Here is a 21,602-nt window from a genome sequence, read left to right as displayed (position 1 = left end):
CTGAAAATGGTTTCGTTTTATAAGGATCATTACGCTTTTGATACGTATAATTAACATTATGTACAATGCTATAACCATATATGAATACTGATAGCATTTTGGAAGAAAAAAACTTGTTTCAAGACACTTGGCTCCCACCCTGGCTACGGATAAATTTCGCGATACTGTTGTGCATTGTACTGGTACCAAATCAATCAAATCAGACGAAAGTTTGCTCAACATCTGAATGTAAGTCTACATTTTCTGTTGATCTATCTTTATTTTTCAAAAATTAACAATTTCAGCATTGAAATCTTATCTTCGATCTATTTCCACCTCGTGCAACATACTTGTAAGTTTTTCAAATTTAGTTATAACTACCTAATCAACAATCAATACGGATGATCTGCACACACTGAGGCAACATCCAACATTTTGACAAGTGTCTTTATCTGAGCAATATCTTCATGGTTTTCCATAGCATTGATTTTGTTAATCAAAATTATGCTTCTTCATGACCAAGCAGCTAACAATAGTACTTTCTATGTGTGTATGAAACCTGGGTTCGATTTCCGGTAGGTGTACACTTGCCTTGGATACGAAATCAAGTAGTGGTTCTCATATCAATTTAAAACAGCACATTCCGTCTCATATAGTCTCAGTGCCGAAAAGGTACATTAAACATCAATTAATCAATTAATAGACAATCAAATCATCAGCAAACGTCGGATGCCCTTAGACGAAAAAAAAATAATTGTAAACAATAAGATTGAGTTATCATAATTATGCTGACGGTTATAGTTATATAGTTTATGTTAACTAGTTTTAAACAAAACTTTGAAAAATACATCAGTTCGTAATGAAATTGTTTACTTCACATTAATAGGGACAAAGCCAACAGAGATCCCTATCTTGTTGCTTTTTATGTGATGATGCCCATAGTGGTGGACAATCCCAAATCTAAGTTGGAAAACTGATTTCTCATCCCAAATTGCACTTCGCTATCCATAACTGCCTACCTCGTGTATCGTCCTATTTCGATATTCTGGCAGTCGGCCAAGCACGAGACACATGTAATAATCATTCAGGTGACATTTGACTTGGCATCCTTGGTATGAAATTCTGATTGCCAATTAGATATCCACTTTACTCTGGATGTTTATTTTACTACTCTACACCGCTTCTTGGATTTTCCGGACAAACTTTTATGTTGATTTTTGAGCAGTAGCTTTGGCTTCTTTCAAAGTCAAGTATTACAAATTTGAAATCTCCCATGAATTTCTAACCCTGTAGAGTACAGAGCAAGATTAACAAGTTTGAATGTATTTGTGGCTCTCAACAAGTGTGATAGCTGTATTGTGTACGAATTTTGAAACCAAAACTTCTGTTCAAATTGAAATATACTTCCTTTGTTAATAGTCTGACACCAATCAAGAAAATTATCTTGGGAAGATTTGTAAAGCCAAGCCATTGTTTTGTAAATATTTTCGAAGAAAATTTTTGTTCATTAGTAACTAGATATAATTAATCATTTAGGCTTTGATATTAGGAGCGCTCACCAATGCGCAATAGAGTTTAAATTCGTGTAATTCTTACGTATATTAAATGCATTGGCGCCTATTATAAATTGGCCCTGGGCTAAAATACTTTTTTTCAACTGCTGATTGTGATCAAACACTTAAACTGCTCTTTGTGTCGAACTGAAAAACGAATTCCCAGCACGCTTGTTTAACATCGACCAAGTTTCTTGTTATCTAGATTACAATCGTTAAAACAGGTGAGTAGAATGTTTTGTTAAGAAATTACAGTGTTACATCTATGAAAATACAAGGTTTATTTTCACAAAATATACACATAGGTTACGTGCATTGTCAAGGGGCAAGAAACAATATTTACATCACAATACACAAAACTATACAAATATCTTTATATATATATACATATACATTTACAAACATCGATAGATCATTGGGGAAGATCGTTCACCTTAAAAGGTAAACAACATGAAAGGAAAACGACTTCTTTTATTTGGAAACATTTAAAAGACTTTGCTACAGATAGGAAAAAAAATTCTTATCTCTTCATGCTTGAGCACACAACACAATTTGGTCCTCGTTTCACATTTAAGTTCTGAACATCACATGTCAACAAAGTGCAAGATCACCTTGTCAACAAAACTTCTATACTGGGTCAAGTTCATTCTACTACCACTGGAAAAAAACAAACTTACGATTTCACCTCTAGAAAAACAAGAATGGCTTCTACACAGTACAAAGACGAGAATGTTTCCGATTGAATGATAAAAAGTTTGTTTTGCATACTACAATGTTTCACTCCTCTGACTACTTCGGCGAAGAAAAACACCTGTTCTATTCCGCTACAAATAGTTTCTGAGACTCCTCCGCCCCCTCCTCCCAAAAAATGACTGTAGTTCTATTTCATACGATTTTGTTTTCATTATAGACTTCTTTTTCGTTTTTTTTTTCTTTTGATCTATTAGCACCACTCAAATTTTGGAATCTACAACAGTTACATTTTATAAGTATTAATTTATTACGCCTTCAGAATCGGCATTTTCTAAATCTTTGGCAATCTGCAATACCCATACAAGTACCAACCTTAGGTCTAATATCTCATTATGCTCTTTATGCTTTATGATTACAGACTATTACATCATTTCTTATTATTATTTTTAATCAAACACACTGACAAATATAGAAAACATGCTAACGTTAGGGAAACAGTTCGTATTTGCAACATTTGATACCAGTAATATTACAGCTTCAGTCCTCATGCTGTCCACAATAACTTTTATTTTAAGACGAACTTAGGAAAGTATAAAATAGTACATTTAAGAAAATAAGTTATGTAATTTTACTCAAAAACATCAAAATTTAAAAATAATTATCTAAATCGTGATTATATTTGACTAAAAATAAAATCATAGGAGGTTCATATACAATATTTATTTAGCTTAAATTAATTCTTTTACGAGCGAACTATTATTCTATTTTTCGTCACACAGAATTAATGATATTATGCAACATGAAAATAATATTACCTTTATTGCACATGAAAAACATAATTCATTTTTAAACACTATTAGCCTTATGCAGAGTTGTTCTGACGCGTGATTAGTGCTATAGGCCTACTAAAGAATTCGACTCTGCATAAGGCGGTATTAATTTAATCTGTTCATGAAAACTGAAAAGACTGTGATATGAGATAGAGTTAGGTGGGTTTCGTTAATCATCTCTCATTAAAGAAATGGCCACTATTAGACACAATGGGCCTTATACAGATTCGTTCTGACGCATAATTAGTGCCATACTAAAGAGTTTGACTAACATATGTTTCCTGCAGTAGTCAGGCCTTTAGTATGATGCTAATTATACCTCAAAACGACTCTGCATAAGGTCCAATAGGATTTGTACATACAGAAACAGGTCTCAAAGATTAATTATGAGAACAAAGATACATATTTAAGAGCTTACACTGTACAAGAAGATATACCGCCTTATGCAGAGTCGTTTTCACGTACGATTAACATCATACTAAAGACCTGACTAGCGCAGGAAACGTATGTTAGTCGGACCCTTTAGTATGGAACTAATTACGCGTCAGAACGACTCTGCATAAGGCCCATTGTTTTTAATATGAACTTTTTTTTAACAATACAACAAACACTGTTTCTTACAAAATGTTACAGTGACAACATAACTCGACGTGTTCAACAGATGATGAAATATTTTTTAGATCCACACTTTTAAAATTTTTTTGAAAGGATGTTTATTATATATCCGTAACAATTCAAAGGATTCTTAAATTTTACAGAAAATATTCCTCAAAATTATTAAGATCTAAATTGATACATTGAATGTGTACGCCATTTGTATTAACATTTTATACAAAATAAGATTATTTGGTTTATTAATAATAAACAATGATTTGAATCGCATGTTGAAACAAATTATTGGATTTTTTTAAAAGGGAGACAGTTCTGTTAATATGACACAACTTACCAATCCATAAGTTGAACATTGTTATTAATAATATAGTTATCTCTGCCAGAATGCCTTGCACTATCAAATCACCTTTGCACTTTTCGTCTAAAGAAAAGGTATTACTTATAAATTCTTGATATTTCGACAATGTGATACTAGTACGTTATAATATATTGATTACCTTTATTTCTCCAATTGAAATTATTAATTCCATAACCCAACACAGTTATGCTTTAACAGATTCTGATCGGAATCCAGATCGAATTAAGTAATGGCTACCTGTTACTTAATGTACACAAAGAAATCAAAGAACATAGTGTAAGAAGCAATAAATTTAAATAAATGTGACGAACAGGTGTTTTTCTTTCACAAAATGGAAACTGTTGGCATAATTTTCTCTACAAAAGCTGTCTGCAGCATAGGATGAATGAGGTGAGACGAGTTGAAGTAAGTCAGATTTTTTTTTTAGATATACAGAAATTACAACGCTATTGTTGTGAGACACAAAACTATTGTTTTGAATTTTATTTATTTATAACAATTACTTTAAATACATTTGTACAACGTGTTTGCTGGTTGTAATCAGTATAGCCTAAGTAGAATAGGAATAAATATATGTATTATTATAACTGGGCTTCACTACGGTTTCTATTGCTTGAATAAATTAAAAAGACAATTCAGAATATTAAACATTTAAAAAGCAAGCCAGCTAATATCTACAAAATTGTATTAAAGGAGCTACTAACGGTTTCCAACGCTTTTCGTATAGGCAAGAACTCTTGGAGAGCAGTTTCTGAAGACGTAAACGTTGAACACTTAAATTTCTGTCCAATATGAAAGGTCCTGAAAATGGCAGTAACTTCATTTCATAGCATTTTCCCCGAACACCACAGATAGTAAATCTAACATTGGAAAACGGTTAGCTGGCCAACTGCCACCATTGGCCTTACATTGTACTTGGCTGCTTTGCCGACCATTTGTCAATAAACTCAATTGGTGTTCACGAGTGGCAAAACTGTTGGATAAATGACGGTGTATTGTTGCTTGGCCGACGTTAAACTACGTTTTTTTTTTTTTTAAGTTACAGTTTCAATTCCCAATTAAGTCGACCGAACCATACGTAGAGTATGCTGTTAGTTATGAGTACCAAATGGTCTACTCTCCAAAATACTGTCATATGAACTATTGTTATTCAGCTACTTTGCAGTAAGTCACAGAAAGTAATGAGGAATGAAGTTTTTGAAGATATTGAACTAGCCATAAATAAATCCCTTCGACAGAACTCGAACAGAAAAAATTAAACCTTTAAAATTTATAAATCCCCCCCTTTTTTTAGGAAGTGGGGAGACGCCATAGATATTTTGTTGGAAATGGGGTAACGGCGTCTCTTTGCATCCCCCCTCACTTTTACCCCTGTTTTGGATAAGAAATGGGTAAAGTTAAATATCGAAAATAAATTATTGTTATAGACAAAAATTGTTTCGATTTTGATTTTAGCTCCGCAATTAAAGCATCTTTCATATACTATTTGTTATTGCACTTGAAATAAAGTTAATTATTGATCTATTTATATTGCCTAGGATTACGCTGTCGCATATCTACTACCTAATGCTATACTAATTAAAATCAGCAAACAAGTTACTTAAGAATTTGAATTCAAACGAAGTTACCAGGGTCTCCATACAGGATTATCTTTACATTGTGGGGGTGGAACAGGGGGTGCTACCGCTGCATGTTGTTGATGATGTTGTTGACGATGATGCTGATGGTGATGATGATTATGATGTTGATGGGAATGTTGCTGATGCTGCTGTGGGATTTCTGACACTGGTTGTTCGGCGGCGCTAGTAGCTGCTACACTGACAGAAGCAACAGAGACGTTTTCAGCAATTCGGCGGGAAGAGCTACTGCTGTTGTCGCTGTGAGTCGATGGTGGTGAACTAGATTCCGTGACAACATTCGATTTCTGTGAACAATCGAGCGGCTGTTCCAAATCCGAATCATCAGCTAGTTCTTGTTGTTCTTGTTGTCGCGGAGAGGACGCTGAAGACCAGAGTCCCGCAGCAGCTGCCAATTGCACGTAATGACTTGGAAGCAGGAATACGATCTGGCCATCAGGGAGTCTAGAAGGAACCACTTGAACAACGGAGAGCAACGGATTGGAGGAAGGGGTTGGGGAAGGAGTAGACACAGGCGGCGTGGGCGACTTGTCTGATGCGCTGTCGCGATTATTATTTTCATCGCCCGTGCTGTCAGGCCTCACGGATCCAATTGGGTTCGCCGGAGGTGTTGACGTCATCTCCTCTCGATTACTACTAGAATTATCTGCTTCCGCTTTAATGACGTCCGGTGTATCTAGATCAGCAACACAGCTCTGCAAGTGTTGTAAAAGACGCTGTTTAACAGTTGTATCCAGATTCTCCGTTGTTTCCAAAAACCTGCCAACTTCCCGGGTACATTCCTGGAAGCCAGCGCGATACTTACTCAAAACGGCCGCTCCCAATGCTCTTTGCCTTTGCAAATGTCGAACTGTCAATTCGAGAATATCTGCTTTCTCAAGCTTTGAATGCTTCGTATTCTACAAAGGAAAAGAAATACAAAAGTTTTTTAATGGTAGTGCTTTACAGACAAACAAAACATTATAAATTCATGTTTAATTACAGAATGAATACATTATTATTAACTCTTGCTTTGAAATGGTACAGGAATAAGAATCTTATAAACTTTATCTGCGTCGTTTTTCAGTAATTACAAAGTACAGAATTACGGTTAGTCATAATAAGTGAAAATGTTAGTATTGCCTGTAATGTTTTCCATTGTTAAGAAATACGGTCTTCAAAAGCCATACTGTTTGATAACGAACTGTTGAAAATTGACAGAAACTATTAAATAATGACAGTAATTACTCTTTAAATCATAAAAAAAAAACACTACTATTCAATTATGCATACAAGTTGTATGGTTGGTTTCAATTTTAACAACTCTTGTTTTCACTGAAGAAATAAAATACTAATCTTAAGGTCATACACAGTATATACTCAGTACTATCTAAGTAAATGTATCATTCAATGCAAATATACTCCTTCCTGCTACTAGCACGCGCGTCTTTGGTTAAATGTAACGTTGTAGCCTTTCTTCTTCGCGCCAATATATTCACGTGATTAAAATACAGTGTTGCCAACAACCATGCGTAGAAAAGAAACCACGGCAGCTCTGTTCAATAAATCTACATACCGCAGAGGATGAAAATCTTAATAGTATGTGAATGGTTCTTTTAAGACACGCAAAAAAATTTCTATATCTAATTTTGAAAGCATTTTACGACTCAAGAGCTTTACTCTTTTAACCTTTTGGCATATACGTACACTCATGTCCAAAATGATTGTCGCATATCTATAACTATCTTCTTGTAAGAATATAATTTGATAATGATTTTGCAGGGTACTTTTAATACTGATACTATGTGTATAATCGGGAAATGTATATTTGTGGTAAATTTCATAGAAAAAGAATTATAAATACGAAAATTAGAATGAGTAAAACAAAATGTTGCTAAATGGACAAGAAAGTTTTATTTTCGTTTTATTGTTCTTATTTACTGCTATTTTGACATGAAATTTGCCACATACATGTCTTTGCCAATTATACACATACTAACATTATAAGAAATACCGGTCGAGTTAGTTATCAAATTATATTTCTACAACCTATTTATAGACATGTGACAATAATTTTGGACATGACTGTACATACAGGTGCGGATCCAAGGGAGTTATAGGGGCTATAGCCCCCATGACGCTCAGGTATACACTGGATAAAATGGGCTTCCGCGTATTATACGTGTATCTCATTAACCATAGTGTATCGTAATCTTATCAGTGTCATAATTAAAGACTTCATGGGGTTATATTTCAACGTGTCAGTTTGACTTTAGTAGGATGCATGTTCTTGAGTCTATGATTGTTGGTTACTGTTGGGTATTATAGTAAGTGTTATGAAAATTTGTTTCGAATCAGTAGAAGAGAAAAACATCAAGACAGCAGAAACGTAAACAATATGTACGGTATTCGATTGCTATACAATTCATGTAATTACAAACAATGTGGTATTTTGATATTAAGATTATAAGTTGTATGTCTCATTTATATATGAAGAAGGATATTATATATTAGTGCATATCTGATGATAAGGCTATGGAATAAGTAGAATAAAGGAAACTATATAAGAAATTTGAGATTGTTTCAATGGTTACTAGGCAAGCGGAATTAGATAAATTATGAAACTAATTTCAAAAGATTATATAGGTATTGCTTCTAACTGATTAATGAACATTAAACTGAGGCGCTTAGTATCCAAAGCCGCTAAATATATATATATATATATATATATATATATATATATATATATACCGAAATTGAGTTATATATCGCCTGCTATATGTTTGGTCTAAAGGAATTCCATGGAAACAGAATTTTGCATAAAACCTTAATATTTCAAAGCTATACTAAAAAAACTAGTGCAAGCGTGTATATGGCGCTTCACTGCAGGTTTTGAGAGATTACTCGAAACTAAGCGAAATGAATGTGGCGGATTTTGATACTATTGTACTGCCAAAATGTCTTGAGCCGTGGCAAAAATGCGAACTAAAGCTTACACCCTCACACACCCACGCGTTGAGCCAATAAGGGTTCAGCTGTTGCTACGCGAGAGAAAGCGAGTGGAATTCCTTCAGCCGATAGCAGCGCTTGCTACGGAAGACTAGGGATCAAGTCAATGTGGCATATGTTTAGGTGCCTCAACAGACTGTGATTCTGTCATATGTATACTGCATATCGGATTTGTTTTTAACTCACGAATAACGTACTTTTTAATACCGATTTTTTTTTTGTGAATTTTGTCAAAAACTACGCATAAGAATGTATCTTCAATTGTATTGCAGAATTCAGTGGCGTACGCAAAATTCTTCGAGGGGGGTTTACCACTCAATCTCATACACACACACACACACACATATATATATATATATATATATATATATATATATATATATATATATATATATATATATATATATATATATATATATATATATATATATATATATATATACTCGGGAAATAAGCCCAGAAACCCCTTGTATACGGCACTGAGGTCATAAAGCCTAAGATGGGTGGATAGGTGGCCATTTCGAAAACTCCAGCAGGTATGAATAGTGCGTTTTGAATATGCAAACAATATAAAATGAGGCATTCAGGGAACATGGCGTTTCAGTAGTGACTATTTTGATTTGCCACAGAATAGAATCCTGAAGGATTATTTACATTCTGCGGCGATAAACCTTCAAGTTCCTTATGTCACAGAGTTAGTAATTAGTAGACTACTTTTGAAATTTATTGAACGCATTACATACACGCGTAAGAAAAGACAGCTGGAAAATGAATTAGATTCACAAGAATTCAAAATTTATAGTTTCCCATCTCCTTCCATCGTACTGAATTCTCTCCCACTCTGTCTCTGTTTCTGTCGCCCATTTTTCTTGGTCGCCGTGTGAAGTGATGTGGAGGTGACGAAAGGGCTATCCAAGGCAAAGGACACGTGGGAGCGACTGCCTCCGCACGACAACAATGTATATCGGAGAGGCGGGGCGCGCATCGATCACAAGAATCGATCCACGGTCAACAACGGAGAAGGAAGAGAAGGGGATGCCCGAACCGGAAAAATAGAAGGGGAAGGGATTCCCCACGGCGAAAACGACTAACGAGCACAGCGTTGCCAAATTCTGAGTTACGCATCAAATTTCTTAGAAGGAAAGACGCAATGTTGGGAAATACATCTTGCATATAATAATATTATTGAAATCCCTACATACTTCTGTATGATTAACACAATTAATTTCTCAAAAAGTTAAAGCATGTTCAATTAACTGGCGCTAAAAGATTCATTGTTTCTATTTGATACATCGTTGTACTATGGGCGAGTTGGTGTAAGTAGAAGCAAAGGGCGTACAGCCAGGCCCGGTCTTCAAGTGCAGGGTAGATTAAATTCTTATGCGGAAATAGTCTGAGGCTGTTCTAATCTCATACACTAAACTTAACTAGGACCAAATTCCTCCGCACTGCAACCCACGAAGTCCAGATAATGGTGCACTTCAACTGAGTATATATGGTTTACTGCATGTTCCCCCAACGTCACTATTTCCGGCTTCCTAGACAGGAGTTCCTTACTCTTAATTCAAGTAACTCTTCAATTGCCTGCAATACTGTCTGAATACCTTAATTTCTGTGGTGTCAAAGATAATCGAAACTTTGACTAAGCATGTTAATTACTGGGATCAGGAATATTCATCACACATATTTTTCTTTCACCCAAATGACAAGAATGCGTTACATTATCAACGACAAAAAAAAAATGCATTAAATGAAGCTCTTGGTTGTATTTTTGTTGGTACACAGTATGACGGAAGATAAATGGAGGAAATTTCCTTCGTGAAAACTCTGTACGTATGCAATACTCAAGACTTCGTTAAAATAAAATGACCCAAACGATGTGCTAACATACTCGAAATTTCGATTACGTATTTCAAATATTCTATAGATCAACCCTAAAGTGCAAGAAAGTTATTTTACTTTATTGATACCATTTATGGGAACAGGGGTAGTGGAAGCTCATTTGGTTTGGACTCTACGTTAAACTGTAGGTCCATGTCTCATATGGCTTCGGTGCTCAAAAAGGTGTTAAATTCCAAACTACTAACTAATAAAGGGAAGTGATGATTGTACCCTACTAGAATAATGTGGAAACACTATCAGAAAGTGAATTTTTAAGAATTATGATTTCCTCGCCCTATTATGCAACCCGACAGTACGACAGTACATTGTGTGATTGCATATACACAAGGATAACAAAGCCAATCTATCGACTGGAAACATTTAGGCCCCTATTTATCGGTCACTATCGTTAGTTGAATTTTCTCATCAATGTTTGCCATCCTTCTGCAAGATTTCGACATTACCAGTTTCTTTGGGTGTCGGGGATCTGAGTTATATGTGCTGAACTAAACATAAGAAAACTTATAGGAACTTTATGTTGCTCATACTAATTATTATAATATGAAAATGAAGGGATCGAAATGAATTCTTTAGTTTAGCGTACCACACATCATGTCCTACAGATTAAACGTATTAGGTGTACCGAAGAGTAATCACTTTATAAAGAGTTTATTTTTGGTAATTGTTGTCACGTGAATAAAACAGACATAAGTAAATATGTTTGTTCTTCTAAAAAGCAAACATCCTCGTGTACTTTTAAAATGCTTTGAATTTAGTGTAAGATTATGGATTGCAAGACGGTGGACTCACGCTGTTTCTGTTTCATCAAGTAAAAAAATGATACCGAAATAATTTACTCAAAGTATGAATACGTATTGAAGGTTAACAAATGTCATTGATGGTTTGGAAGATTTGCAGACAAAATCTTGATCTCTTGGAGGGTCCAGGAGATCGATGACATAAGACGCCAGATGACGATACTCTGAAATGATCTCATTTAAAACAAATCACACAACAATTAACAGAGACACTCAATTCATAATGCTCAATTGCCCAAGAGCACTTACAGAATTCTGCTAAGATTCGTAAACAAGGTGCGTGAGTACTACAAGAAAACTATCAGGAAACAATAAAGCACACAGATAGGCAATTCAAATTTCATTGTTGACTAGACAACAAAATTACCTCTTTTAAGATTTGGATGAAAAACAGGTGTTATATAAGGATATTAAACGCAAGCAACAGTGGTTTACGCGAAATCAACGTCCAATTCCAACACCTAAAGATGGATCATATTCACAAAAGATTCTATAAGTGCGTTTGGGTGAGGTATTCGTGGAATTGTTCCTTGTACGAAGTCAAAGAACAAAAGATCAGACTATCACAGCAGCTATCTACAGTGAACGAGAGATTTTTTGTTCTGCGTGCGCTGTCACATTTCATCAACGTTATGGAGTAGATATTCAATATAACAAAATTTAATAATTATTTGGAACTCCTCAATTAAAAATAAAACCAAATTAAAAACGCGTAACCTTTTACTGGTTAGTCGAATGTTAGCGTGAGTTGACACGGATTTTCCGTTCTCAATGCGGACATCTTAATTCTTCATGATTCATTAAGTATTTTAGAGTAATGGCGACGCAAGAATGACATATTTCCACCACAAATTCCGGTATTACTGGTTTCCGGTGGCTTCTAAATAAATATACAATTACGTATTTATTTTGTGCAGGCTTGCAAGGCTACATACAGTATTGTAATTTTACCAAATTTTTCGAAATGAGGTATTTTAAAGGAAAAGTTCGTTAGCTAAAGGAAACGTGGAAAGTAATGTGAAATATACGACAATCTATGCTTTATGTAGCAGTGAAAAAGTCAAGAAATTTTGTCACTTGCGTTGACAAAGAGTGCAAGTTTCCAAAAGTTCCATTCTCGGTTCCAAACAGTGGCATATACTGGTTTGATGGCTTGGGCTACCACTAACCTTTATAACACCTATATTATTATTATTATTATTATTATTATTATTATTATTATTATTATTATTATTATTATTATTATTATTATTTTAGAGTTTAGTTTCCACGTTATTATACAGTCTTCAAAATAAGAAAAAAAAACCTTACAACACACTGCTTTTATCAGGTAGATAAATATGATTTGTTCTTCTCTACGAAGATTTATATTATTTTATTAGTATTACGGAAAGACGACCGCACATTTCTACCTTCATTTGCTGCATGAAGTGTTCTCTACATTTTGCTTCGGATAGGTTGTAACCCTACTCACTAGAGTAAGTGGAAGTTTATGCTAATAATAAAGAACGCCCCAACATTCTCTAAAAATAACAGAGAAGCCATTTTCAATTTCGGCAGTAAGAATCTGGAACTCCCTACCAAAGTCAATCACTGACAAACCGTACAATTCGTTTAAATCATCACTCCAAACATTATTATTCAGAGATCAGAGACAAAGCATTGGCACATATAAAAGGTTCACTGCACTATGAAATTGGACTAAAATTGGCTAGCGATATGAGTAGTTTTTTTTTTTTTTTTAACATTTACATTTACTGTGTGTTTTGTTTATCCTTAGTATTATTGAATGTATCATGTTATGTTGTTATTTGTATCTTGTATCTTATTTATATCTGTTTTTGTTTCTTCCTTTTCTTTTCTTTATAATGATGACAAGGGTTAGGTGGCAGAGCAGCCTCCGGCTGAACCTTGCCCGCTGAAATAAAGAGAAATTCAATTCAATTGATTTTAATTCAAATAGGTGATTAGACAATGGAGAGCCCTCAGTCTTTAAGAGCCTTCGCAACGAAACGCAAATAATGAAACAAGTCTTTATAAAAGCTATGCCAACTATCGCAAAATACTGTGAAACACAACATTTTCGTTGCGTTGACGCAAACTCCTACGAAAAGAGGATCAAGATGTTCGAGACAATTCCCAGAGAACCCCAAAATGCAGTCATTACTCGTATAATTTCCCTTTACTCTTCACTTATGCCCAATAAACTGATTTCTCTAGAGACAACTGGTGTTACCGGCAGCCCGTTCGTACGCTGTGGGTGAAGCTGGAGCGAAGGGGAACGCGCTGATAACTACACGATTCGTGCTGGAGTAGAATAACTAGAGAAGTGGTTTCTGCTGTGTTTCATATCGAAGACATCATAAGGAACCGAGACAGACTGCGTACAAAGAAGTTAGTGGATGTTCCTAAATACATACAGTTCTCAGAAATTTGTATCATTGAAAGAAAATACTAAATCTAAAGTATAAAATTATCAATATAATTTAGGCTATATTATAATAACTTCATTTTGTAATATTATAGGGCTACCGCCGGTGGCCCACAAAAGACGCCACTGGTTCTAACAGTATGGTACTAGGCAAAGGACACATAGATTGGTATAGGCCTAAAGTCAGATTTATTTTCATGTGGTGCGTTTCCTCACTTTCCTTATCTTCGACCTATTTATTCTATTCTTCAAAATTTAATGCTTTAGAAACTAAAGATAAAATTTATAATTGTGTCTTGCACTATAATGTTCACAAGGCAATACAAAATGTAACCACTATTATTTCCATATGAAACACATTTCTTTGTAACCTACCGGAACTATGTCAATCTTGACGCATGAAACCATAGATAGGCAATTTGAAATCGTAAGTTCTGTTAAAACCAAGTGACCAAATAGCTTGACTTATCCATTGTAAAAGTTCCATCGTGGCTAAGCGGTTAGCGTACGCGCCTTTGGCGTGGAAGACCCAGGTTCGATTCCCGGCGGGAACTCATGTGGTTCGGATTCCACATTACTCCGTAGGTCGCGTCTCATATAGCCTCGCTGCTGAAAGGGACGTGACACTCAAAATCAACTTAATCAACTTATACATTGTAAAGCAACTTGAATTAAGAGGAAGCGAATTCCAACCTTTAAAAAAGGAAAAGATAATGGGGTACGGAAGTAATGCGCTGACCATGCATTATATAACTGAAGATGCGTTATCTGGGTGACCACAGCCCTTCATAAGCAGTAGCACAACCAATTTATTGACTAGTTATCACATAAACCATATGGAAATGAATACACAAGTCAGGATTTGCCTCATGTGATTAAAAGAAAAGTCTACAGTCTTCATTGTCTAAAACAAAGGTCGGTGTTACTTAGTAGTCTTAATTGGAATGATGGCCTATCCAAGTAATTGGATACGATTTGATTTCTCTTTTTTAAAAAGAAAGAAAGAAATCTTTAACCCACTAATCCTTTTTGTTGTTCTATTGTTTCTTTCGATGGAAACAATTCTTTCCAGTCATATTCCCGGGTGGTCTGTGGCGTGGAGCTTACGCCCTCCCAGCGAGACCACAAAGGACACGCCAGGAGGCAGAACACCAACACACACGTAGCCATGGACACAGTCAGACAAGGTCATTGGAATACGAGAAACTCCTTTTTCCAAGTGGTATTCATCTGATTGGGGGCTCTGGGAACAATTCTACACGAAAAAGGCCGTTCTGTTTTATATCAAATACATTCAATTAAAGAAAGAAAAAAAGAAAAATAAAATCTACCTGGGTCTACTCTTTTCTTGAACAAAATCCTTTAAGAATTGATAACATAACTTGCTTAGTTGTTCCTGATACTCCAGGTAACATATGCACATTCTAATTGGTTTTCGTAATGAAACAGTTTTCTTACAGAATGTTTAGGATCATCACCATTAGTGTTTTTATTATTTCCTATTTTCCACACTCATCTGAGCAGGTGATATAGTAATATACAGAAGTATATTACTGTTTATTCATGCTTTTCTCTCTATTGTTTGTTTGTTTGTTTGTTTGTTTTTTGGATCAACGAACTTAAAAGGTTCGTTACTGAATTCTCTATGTCTGTCTGTGTGTGTGTTATTTACGAATTTTTCAATTTTGAGCCCTCCATTTGATAGAGCATCAAAAACTATCTCAAAGAAATAATGGAATTTTTTGCGTCAATCTTGCAGTTCCCGCGATATTGGCCAAAATTTACGATTTCGGGATATTTACTGCCGGTTCTCACGGGCAGAAAAGCCGCGAGTCGGAGGATACATTGGTTCTTATCATTCATGTCACACTAGCTGCGGACCCGCGGCGGGCAAAAATTGAGTTGCGGGGACTGCTGGCCATATCTCGGGAACAGTAAGTCATAGAGAGATCATATTGGTTTCGATCAATACCTAAGAGGATGGTGAACATTTTGGTAGCAAATAATAATCGGTGGCCACTGGCTACCGTTCCCTAAATATAAGGCTAAAAATGTTCGGATTTCGGGCGATTTAAAGAGCCATATCTCGGGAACCGTACGTCATAGAGAAATGATATTTTGCGAATTTTTCAATTCTGAACCTTTCAATTTGAGCATACGTCTTCGTAAAACAACATACCGTTTGTTTTAAAGGTGTGTGCGCTAGCCATTAGACCTTCCAATTTGAGAAGTCACCAATAGCACAAATGACGAAACAAACCAGCTTTCTTTTCCTTTTTGACGAAACTTGAAACAATTACGAACATCATAAACAGGTTTTAGAACTACTGCCTTTAAGAAACATCATGAGAATCCGGACTGCCTTGCCCGAGTTAAAATTATCACCTACGCTAACAAACGATTCTTCGATTTCCTGATTTATAATTACGCAACCGGTTCTTTATCAATACGTAAAATATTTAACCTCTTCTTCCATCGCAAACGTGTGATATTACGTGTTCAATAGACAGAAGAGGAGTTTTTCTTGTCAATAAACAGGGCTGCCTGTAGGCAGCAAGTCCACAAATCTTGATTCCACTTAGCTCTTTCAGAAGCATTAACAGCACTGAAAAGAGATGGGTCCAAGACCTTGCAACCAGTTCGGGGTGACTTACGACACAGCGACTACAGTTCTAGAGATATTAATTCGTAGATTCTGTTTCAAATAAATTCTGTGGTAATTTGAGTCTCTCTCAAGGAGGAAGCAGGTGTGATAAGATTAAATGTAGTGACATTAAGACTTAAATGGAGCTACCTGGCAACTCTATTTTCTCAACTGACAGAAGAAATTATCACGAAATAGAACGCGAATGGTAAATACTCCGGACCATTTGCGTTTCCAATCGACAGCGGCCCAACCGTATTTCTAAGCTCGTAACAATTTACTTCTGTATGAGAATAGTTTATCACTAGAAGTTCGTCCCACGTTCATTTGCATGTCGTCTAACTTAAATATGGAATATAAAATGAAGAAACGTGGAAAAAATTATATTGTAGCATGATGCATTAATTTCCTTGACTGTCGATTAAATAAGCACTTCAAAAAATTTCAAAGCAACGAGAAAGGTAAAAATTTTAATAATAATAATAATAATAATAATAATAATAATAATAATAATAATAATAATAATAATAATAATAATAATAATAATAATAATAATAATATAATTACAGCCCGGATTTATATGCAAAATACATATTTATAGTAAGATGCAGAAACGTACAGAAAGTTTTTTGAGACGCATATGATAGCGTATAATTGCATATTTTGAGTGTATTTCGAGGTGCATGCAGATTTCGTAAACTTTGCAGGATACTGCATATTTCCGAATTTTATTCCTACATACTAGCATATTTGAGAGTATATCGGAAGAAAGTAGGTTATATTTTAAGTGAACTGAAAAGGACCTAACACAGGAAGACATTTGGTGCTTTTCACATGCACCAGTGACTTCTGGTGATGTAGAAAGGAACTTTTCGGTGTACAAAACGTTTCTCACTGAAAACTCAGAGAATTTAAAGAAAACCTAAGGAAGACGGTCATAGTTCATAGCAACAGAGGTCATTAAAGTGAAATATTTTTGTAAAAAATTGGAATTTTGTTTTCTTATTGTATATTGCAGTGCATATATTAAATTTTTAATACATATTTGAGTGTATATTTTTGATATTTTTCGTGCATATTTCCATGCGTATCTCGGGGTTGGTTTGTGCATGGAAATCCGGGCTATAACAATAATAATAATAATAATAATAATAATAATAATAATAATAATAATAATAACTTGTAATTTACAAAATTATTAATTGTTCACCTTTAAAAATTAGTTATTATTTATTAAATCAAACAAAATTATTGCAAAATTATTACAAATAATTTATTCCAGCAAGAATTTAAACAAAATTTTATTTTCAATATTGATACCTCTATCAGAAAAACACATTACGATGAATACAAAAATAACTACACGAAAAGAATTTCCATTAGTACACTAGGCCAATCAAATTGGAGATTTGAACTTCTAATTACCTTTAGGCTACATTACTTGTATGAGTTACATGACTAAATTACAGTAAGATAACTCGAACCGTTAGATGGCAGTACTTATGCCGATACAAGTACAGCAGACGCCATTTTTCTACTATATACCTAAATTTACATTTCGGAAACAGAAGAGTTCTAGGAAATATTATGTATATAGTAGTTTGCTGTAGAAATTTTGTATAACCTGTCAGATTCATCCACAAAACCTTCAGAATTCCGCTATTACTATAAGAATGAAAATATTAATTTCCTGCCAGTTTTCTAACCAATGAGTTTCACCACAGGTGCAGTTATAAAATTGCCAAATTGAGCAGAAAATGGTTCACGTTGCCAACACTAAAACTGTATCCGAAAAGCAACATGAAAGTTTAAAATAACCAATTAAATAAATAATTTGTAAATGATCTGAAGAATGAATTTGCAAATTTTACGTACAAATATTTTTTTCGTATTATAAATTCGGGTTTCACTTCAACTGGATATGATTTACTCTTCTACACAAAATCCAATGAAAGAAAGAATATAAAGGGTACAGCCGGATAAAGGGGTGAAAAGTGCCCTTACACGGATTGATGTGATATTTATACCAAAGTATTCAAAGACAGCATTGGCCAGAAAATCAACTTCAAATTCCTTCGAATTTCAAAGTTATTGTTGAAAATTCAAAAATCTTTTTTTTTTTTCGTATCTCGGAAACGACATGAGTTACAAAGGTGAAACAAAATATGAATGTACTTTTCTCGAAGAGTCTTACAAGAAACAAGAAATAATGTATTTGGCTCTTCAAATTTCTAGCGGAAAACGCGTCTAAAATATTCTAATTCAAATCTTTTTGTTTTATGATTGAGTGACCACCTATTTTCCACCATGGAAGCAGCACCAACCCACTTATAATATATTTTGACCACGGTTTGATACTTTTGGTGCAACTTCGTGTAAATATGGGGAAAACCAAAGTCGGAACCTGCAAGATAGGCAACTCACATCACATCATATACGTTTTGTACGGCACAAATGCTGCCAAAGTCAAAGATGGCCGATGTGGAGTTTCTGACTTGTCACGAATGGCTCTACGTCTACATGGCAATATAACTTTCATAAACGTACCTATTCCAGAAACGCGGGCCACGGTGGCTCAGTGGTAGAGTGTTCACCTCTGGTGCGTGGGGTCCTGGGTTCGAACCCATCTCCCAACAAGTGAATGTTCTGGTGGACAAACACCGTGTGCGTGAGTTTTCTCGGGGTTCTCCCGTTTCTTCCCACTTTCTCCATTCCACCATTTTATTCATTTCTCATAATTACCGTCTCCTTTAGCCTAGCCGGTATAAGTGTAGGACGTAAAACTTAAAGATCACTCTCTCTATATATTCCAGAAACTTCGTGAGAACGCTAGTGTCAGTCTGCCTTAGTATGTTACCAACATTTTTTTCGCGTGACTTACAGGAAACTACTTTCCGTAAGAAGTACGATTATGAGATTTATATTGCCATGTAGTCATTCATGATAAGTCAGAAACTCAAAATCGATCATTTTTGACTTCTGACAATATTCGTGCCAGCCAAAACATCTACAGCGTAGTGTGGGTTGCCTATCTCGCAGGCAAAATACAGCGTTCCAACTTTGGTTTTCCTTATTTTACACCAAGTTGCACCTAAGGTTTCAAGGTATCAAGCCATGGTCAAAATATATTATAGATGGTTTGGTGCTGCTTTTATGGTGGAAAACAGAAGGTTGTCACTCAAACACAAAGCAAAAAGATTTTGAATCCGAATATTTTCGACGTATTTTTCAATAGAAATTTGAAGAGCGAAATACATTGCTTCCTGTCTCCTGTAAGGTCCTTCGAGGAAAGTATACTCATGTTTTGTTTCACCCTTATAACTCAAGTCGCTTACGAGATATGAACAATTTTTGATGTTCGAATTTTCAACAATAACTTCGAAATTCGAAGGAATTTGAAGTTGATTTTCTGGCCAAAGTTATCTTTGGATATGAAGTATCTTCGAAATTAAATATCACATCAATCCATGTAAGGGCACTTTTCACTCCCTTATCCTGTTACACCCCTTAACCATCATGATACATATTCCACTACTAACTTGGGTGAATCAAATTCATTCTTTTCCTATTATTTTTAGTCATGCGATTGAATCAGTAACATAAATATTTAGTACAATGTGCACTATATACGAGTGGCAATGATAAATTTACTTTGTCAATTAGACATTGTAGTTTTAAAGTAACGCATTTCTCTATATGATATGTTCTAGAGCTTAATTTTTATATGCAACTTTCATCCTTTTTAGAAATTGAATATCTGAACCTTTACTAGCCTCTACCCACCATCTAATACAGCCGAAAAAACTCGATCCTAGCTACGCTGCTGGTATGAATTAAGAATACCGTTCAATCGTCTCACTGCTTGTTCGAAAAATACCTTTCTAACCAGAACTATTTCGAAGATTACAACGATCCAAAGTTAAGAACGTCCTTATCCTCCATGTAGTTAGTTTTGAGTAATTTTTCAAATACCTATTTGTAGTTGTGGTACAAATTCATCTAAAGGTCTGACTTACCTCTAATCTAGCCGAGTCTAAAATAAGACTCTTCAACACAGCCAATGATTGGTTGATTCGGGCTCGTCTTCGTTTTTCCATTAAAGGCTTGTTGGCCTGAAAGTCAAAAGAAATAAAACAAATTAACCTATATCTGGAAGATAAATATATAAAGTATTTTGATGCAAATAATAGCTTATAAGGAGCTAATAAACCTTCAATGGTATAATAAAAGACAATATCCGTGTAATTTTATAATTAAGTTGACTGCAATAAAACATCGTTTCCTACGCGTAACGTTTTGTCTCGTAAATGCACTGATACAGTCTGTGACAATTGGAAGCTTACTTACATAACGTATCCACTGATACAGAGGAACAGTGGCGTATTTAGGGGGGTGGCTTCCGGGCTTAAGCCCCCCCCCGAAATCTTACTTAGTATAGTAAAGTAAATGAAATATCTTGCAGAATTTTCACATTTCCAGGCAAAGCCCCCCCCTCGAAAGTTAGCAAAGCCCCTCCCGAAACAAAATCGTAAATACGCCACTGCAGAGGAATATAAGGATATATTGGAGATTTGAATTATTTGGCCTGAAATTCTTACGTTTATAAGTATGTGGTGGGAGCATACTTTATTTCTCGCAAACTACTGTCCGGACCTATACGAAATTTGGACTGGAAGTAGCCCATCGTCTAAGGAACAATGTTCATTATATTTTAGTAGCCGAACTCCGTCAGAGACAGGTCCTGGTTAGCTCGGCTCAGACGTAACTTTTTTTTACGCCGGGAGCTTGATTGTTTCAACCACTTGTAATAATAACAATAAACATACTTCAAAGTGTAAAATTTTTAATAAAATAGGATCTGTTCATACATAATAATCAAAGGTAAAAAAAGAGTTTCTTACTTTAGAATGATCAAATTTTCATACCAGTATTATTTGTGATGATATGAAATGCGAACGTGAAATAAATGCAATGATAGGAATGGCGAAAGAAGTTTTTAGCAAGAAGAGAAGTCTATTTTGTGGGATCGTGAATAAAGAGTTGAGAAAAAGAATCATAAAATGTTTCGTGTGGAGTATGGGGCTGAAACATGGACATTACGCAAAAATGATGGAAAAAATAACTGGTAGCTTTCGAAATGTGAGAGTGGAGAAGAATGTAAAGAGCTGGGTCGAGCGA

The 21,602-nt window shown here is 35.0% G+C and overlaps 1 protein-coding gene across 1 annotated transcript in view; it reads right to left on the bottom strand.

The window, feature by feature from the left end:
- Positions 1-1,789: 1,789 nt before the first annotated feature.
- LOC145668947 (protein hairy-like) overlaps positions 1,790-21,602 on the bottom strand; it is a 67,390-nt gene continuing 47,577 nt past the window's right edge. The window contains exons 2-3 of the mRNA XM_081737234.1: positions 20,441-20,536; positions 1,790-6,561 (exon numbers count right to left, since the gene is read on the bottom strand). Coding sequence (XP_081593360.1) covers positions 5,650-6,561; positions 20,441-20,536 — 1,008 coding nt within the window. The 3' untranslated portion in view covers positions 1,790-5,649. The remainder of the gene's footprint in view (positions 6,562-20,440; positions 20,537-21,602) is intronic.

The sequence above is a fragment of the Thermobia domestica genome, chromosome 13 (genome assembly GCF_964235325.1).
Source record: "Thermobia domestica chromosome 13, izTheDome1.hap1.1, whole genome shotgun sequence".
Classification (NCBI taxonomy): domain Eukaryota; kingdom Metazoa; phylum Arthropoda; class Insecta; order Zygentoma; family Lepismatidae; genus Thermobia; species Thermobia domestica.
Note: the sequence above shows the minus strand (reverse complement) of the source record. Positions and strands in the feature narration are given on the sequence as shown.